Source organism: Chiloscyllium plagiosum, chromosome 19, assembly GCF_004010195.1.
Source record: "Chiloscyllium plagiosum isolate BGI_BamShark_2017 chromosome 19, ASM401019v2, whole genome shotgun sequence".
Classification (NCBI taxonomy): domain Eukaryota; kingdom Metazoa; phylum Chordata; class Chondrichthyes; order Orectolobiformes; family Hemiscylliidae; genus Chiloscyllium; species Chiloscyllium plagiosum.
Window position 1 is genome coordinate 33,642,817 of NC_057728.1, and position 5,687 is coordinate 33,648,503.

The 5,687-nt window shown below is 38.9% G+C and overlaps 1 protein-coding gene across 1 annotated transcript in view; it reads left to right on the forward strand.

Annotated features, from left to right (window-relative positions):
• znf277 (zinc finger protein 277) overlaps window positions 1-2,581 on the forward strand; it is a 74,186-nt gene extending 71,605 nt beyond the window's left edge. Inside the window, exon 12 of the mRNA XM_043709521.1 lies at window positions 1,597-2,581. Coding sequence (XP_043565456.1) covers window positions 1,597-1,780 — 184 coding nt within the window. The 3' untranslated portion in view covers window positions 1,781-2,581. The remainder of the gene's footprint in view (window positions 1-1,596) is intronic.
• Window positions 2,582-5,687: the final 3,106 nt, after the last annotated feature.

Sequence of the window (5,687 nt, forward strand, 5' to 3'; positions counted from 1 at the left end):
ATGTAGAGCAGGGCAGGGAGAGACAGACAGAGACAGACAGACAGAGAGAGAGTGACACACACACATACAGGGACATACAGAGGGAGACAGAGAGAGAGACAGAGACAGAGACGGAGAGTGAGTGCAAGAGAGAGACACAGAGAGAGAAAGAGAGAGACGCAAAGAGAGAGCGAGCGCACAAGTGCAGGACAGAGAAACAGAGAGAGCGGGAGAGAGGGAGAGAGAGAGAGACAGAGAGATAACGTTGACAAAGACACAGAGTGCCTGGGGCACAGTCAGACAAACACATTCAGACAGCGAAGGAGTGAGAGAGCAAGGAATAAACGCACAGAAACATTCCCCCAGCCCTCCTGCTCCTCCTCCTCCTCATCCTCCTCCTCCTCCTCGTCCTCCTCCTCGTCCTCATGAAAAGCCCTAGCTCACTCAGCCTCTGTTCATAAAGCAAGCACTCCAATCCAGACAGCATCCTGGTAAGTCTCCTCTGCATCCTCTCTGATGCATCCAAATCCTTCCTACAATGAGGCGACCAGAACTGGACATACTATTCCAAGAGTGGTTTAACCAGGGTTTTATAGAGCTGCAGAAAGACCTCACAGCTCTTAAACTCAATTCCCCTGTTAACGAAACCCAAAACACAATACGCCCTTTTAACAACCCGATCAAACTTTGGTGGTAACTTTAAGGATCTATGGACAAGGACCCCAATATCCCGCTGTTCCTCCAAAATACCAGGAATCCTTTCTTTAACCCTGTATTCAGCATTCAAATTAAACCTTCCAAAATGAATCACTTTGCATTTATCCAGGTTGAACTCCATCTTCTACTTCACAGCCCAGCTCTGCATCCTGTCAATGTCTTGTTGTAACCTGCAGCAGCCCTCTACACTATCTACAGCACCACCAACGTTTGTGTCATCGGCAAACCTACTAACCCACTCTTCCACTTTTTCATCCAAGTAACTTATAAAAATTGCAAAGAGCAGAGGCCCAAGAACAGATCCCTGCAGGACACCACTGGCTATCAAACTCCAGGTGGAGTACTTTCCATCCACTACCACTCGCTGTCTTCTTTTGGGCAGCCAATACTGTATCCAGATAGCCATATTTCCCTCTATCCCATAACTCCTAACTTTCTGAATGAGCCTAACATGGGGAATCTTATCAACTGCCTTACTGAAATCCACATACACCATATCCACTGATCGACCTTCATCAACTTGTCTCGTCACATCCTCAAAGAACTCAATAAGGCTTGAGGCATGACCTGCCCCTCACAAAGCAAAGCCATGCTGACTATCTTTAATCAAACTATGTTTTTCCAAATAGTCATAAATTCTATCTGAGTCCTTTCCTGTACCTTGCTTACCACAGATATAAGACTAACGAGTCTGTAATTCCCAGGCATTTCCCTATTCCCCTTCTTGAACAGAGGAACAACATTCGCCTACTCCCTAAGTTATTTCAGAGAATTTCAAAATTGGTTTACATACAATACCTTTGAAAAAACTACTTTGTTAACCATATATTGTTCACAGTTGTTAATTTTGCACATCTTGGTTTAATGTCAATTCATGCAACCATGTTGTTTCTGTTTTAGGTATTATTTTCCTACTTATGAAAATGATGCTCTTCTTTGCTCCCTGTCTGACTGGGAGAGTGAATCTATGGATGACAACCAAGCGACAAATGTTCCTGTCATTGCAGAAGATATTTCAAACTTGCAAGCTTTGAAAAAAAATAGCATTTTAAATTGTTTGCACAACCCAGATACCAAGAACTAATATTCGTTCTTTCTCTAAACAAAGAGAACCATCATTTCGTGAATTCACCAGTGGCAGCTTATAACTAGACAACATCAATTGTCCGAGTATAGAGGAATCTCTATTATCTGAAGGACACAGGCGGGCAGGATTTCATTCAGTCAATTGAATGCTGGATAACATAGTTTAGCCAAGCGTCGGGACCTTGTGATCTTACTGGATAAGTCAATATTCAGATAATCGAATGCCGGATAATCAAGGTTCCTCTGTACTTGTATGATTTGACTGTGATTAGTTAATCTGCTCAGCAAAACTGAGGTATTCTGGTAGTGCTCCTGCTGAACATCCAGGTGCTTGGAGCTCATCGGATAATTCATAAGCAACAAAATTTTACTTGAATATAATCATGACATTCTGCTGGTCTTGAGCTACTTGGTTTAGACCGGAACAAAACATTTTTGAAATAATTTGATTATTTGTAATTTGTCAGATCTTTTAATCTTCCCTATTGGTTTTGTGAATTGTTTCCCTTCACACTATATATGTCTAATTGAGATTTAATATGAAAGAGTGATCTAGCCAGGGAGAAAGCATTCAAAGTATGTTTCTGAACTGCTAAAATTGAAATGAAGAATTCATTTTTGAAATTTCTGAAGAAGGTTTGGGAGGACTTGAAACATAAAATCGGTTTCTCTCTACAAAAGCTGCTGCCAGAACTGCTGAACTTCTCCAGCATTTTTATTTTTATTGCTTCATTGCTTATTGTTTTGTTTTTGTTGAACAGTTCATTGACTTGGCCAATAAATTACTTTTGACAACTGAGTATTTCCTTAAACATGGCAGCATTCGGTTTAGTTTGGTTTGTGATTTTTAGCTTATTGGTTAACATCTGCATAAACTCCTCATAAGTAGCAAAGTTGTTAACTCATTTAAGATGATGTTTAAAATATTCCACACAATCATAAGTAAACTTAAGAAAAGTTGGAACACTTTTCCACCCAGAATGTAAAATGACAGCAATGTTTAATTACAGTAGAAGACTATTTTCCAAACTATTTAAAAGTGTTCCATTACAACATTGGCAGCTGTGCTGTGGCATTCTGGAAATGAACAAGGGAAGTGACTAATGGGCACATTACCCCAAAATAAAAGTTGCCCTTTGAAAGAATTGATTAACAAAAGGACAAAAGTAAGATATCCATTGGAAGGTTAACTTATTTATTGTGTATTCATATTAGTTCAAGAAAGAATAACCTCAAATGCAGGTTTTGAATTTTTGATTAGATTAGATTAGATTCCCTACAGTGTGGAAACAGGCCATTCAGCCCAACAAGTCCACACCGACCCTCCGAAGAGTAACCCACCCAGACCCATATTCCCTCTGACTAATGCACCTAACACTATGGGCAATTTAGCATGGCCAATTCACCTAACCTGCACATCTTTGGATTGTGGGAGGAAACCAGAGCGCCTGGAGGAAACCCACACAGATACGGGGAGAATGTGCAAACTCCACACAGACAGTCACCCGAGGCAAGAATCGAACCTGGGTCCCTCGTGCTGTGAGGCAGCAGTGCTAACTATGTTAAAATAATTTTATGATTGGTTCAAAAATCTAGTTCTAAAGTGATCACAAACTTTCGATGTTATTAGTTTGTTTAATCCCAGACCTTGCAAAAGAAAGTTTAAAGTTTTTTATCCACCTTTTCACATTCAGGCATGTGTACAAATGTCAGATTTGCTGAAAAATTGCATTGCACCTATTAAAAGGAGAAAGTGAGGACTGCAGATGCTGGAGATCAGAGCTGAAAATTTGTTGCTGGAAAAGCGCAGCAGGTCAGGCAGCATCCAGGGAACAGGAGAATCGACGTTTCGGGCATAAGCCCTTCTTCAGGCATTCCTCAAGAAGGGCTTATGCCCGAAACGTCGATTCTCCTGTTCCCTGGATGCTGCCTGACCTGCTGCGCTTTTCCAGCAACACATTTTCAGCTCTTGCACCTATTAAACACTTGGAACTGGCAGTGATATTGATTTCTTCAATTTTCCTTTGATTCAGCACTTAAAAAATTGAACTGCTTACATGATAACTTTTATATTTAAACAAAAATTCACAGTGAGCATGCTACCACATATGATATTAGAGCTTCATTTCAGTGTTAAATTATCAAAACCAGGAACTGGGATTTTCTAATGTTCTCCATAATTATTTTTAAAATCATTATGAAAGGAAGCACCAGTAGAAACTTGGAAGTGAAAGATCATCATCGGCAGTTTTGTTCAGTGATTGAAAAAGCTGCAGGTTCATTTGTCCTCTCAAGTTTAATGTAATTTAAAACCATCAAGTTTTCTGTAAATTGTGTTCTCCATCAGTTTCTTCGATTATGTTTCCCAATAGTAAATCATTGTTTTTAATTTAATGCTAGAAGTACTTTTTAGAAACTTCTCTGTCAAAATGGCTACTTTTCCCATTAGACTTAAGTGTCATTGACAAGGCAGCACTTTTATTGACCACCCCTAACTTCGAGATAGTTCACCACCATCATGAACTCATGCATTTCATGTGGTGTAGATATATACAGACATTGCTGTTGGAGAGAGAGATCCATGATTTTGATCCAGTGTTAGTGAAAGAATGACATGACAGTGCCTTATCAGGATAATGTATGATTTGAAGGGAACTTGCTAGTAATTTAATTCTCATGTGCCTCCTACTCAACGTCATGGGTTTGGAAACTGTTATCGATGGAATCCCGGGGGTTTCTGACCAGCTTCTTTTGGATGCTAATCCAGTCAATTATTTTGAATGTGGCAAATGAGATAACTATCCATTGGTCTGCTTTGCTCTATATACCATTGACTTTCGCATAAAAACCAAACATTAAGTCATGGTAATTAAACTCAACAATTTTCAGCATCCCTTTGTTGCTCATTTATCAACACTATTGACCTTAATATCACTCAAATGCAATATTTCATACAAGTAACACAGAGAAATAATGTGCACTGCTAAAATCATGCTGTGACAAAACATTAAAATAAAACTATGGAAAACAGAACTGGAACTGAATGGAGCTATTCTAAGAACATTAAGTAAGGGGAATGTGGCTTAGTACATGACTCACTCATTTCATGTAAACTTCAGCAAAATTATGGTTACATGGATCGGATGTGAACTAACTGTGAAGACTAAAATCTACAGTCAATCATGCATTTATGGAATAGACTGCCACCTAGTGCAATAAATGCTAATTTAGTCAGTGTACGATAGGATGTTACAAAATTATAAATTATGCAACAAGTGGTTGGGGTTTTTGTTTTGGAGCAGGAAAAATATGTAACAGATTAAGTGAGCAAAATAAGACAAATCTTCTCAACCCTTCTTTTTGTCATGTATTTTCTATCCACTTTTTAAGTTGAAAAGCAGGATATTTTCAAGCAGTAGTCCTTTGGAAATCACTGCAGATTTATTCTGACTTGAACAACTATCTCATATAGGGAACAATTTGATATGAGTGCTACAGTGGAAATCATTCAGGAAATTGACAACATATGAAGTTAAAGAACAACCTGATCAAGTTGTAATTGTCAAATTACTGAATAGAAAAGCTCTTTAAAACGATTGATACCTAGCCAAAAGCCTCTTGCATCACAGATTGGAAAGCTAGAAAAACATTTGACTGAGGTCTGATGAAAGGCCTGAGCGTTCTCTTATCTGGAGAGACTATTTGAATCAGATAGTTTGACAAGAATCAAGAGGTTTACGTAAATTACATAAGTCTAGAACTTGTTAGACAAGTTTTTTTGTCATTTGTTTTAGCTTACCCAGTGAGAATTGGTTTATTGCAGATGTTCTAAATGGGGCTGAATGAGTATTATCTGTGGCTGATTTCACAGTACATGAGATTGCTGGGCTGTTGTGGTGCAATGG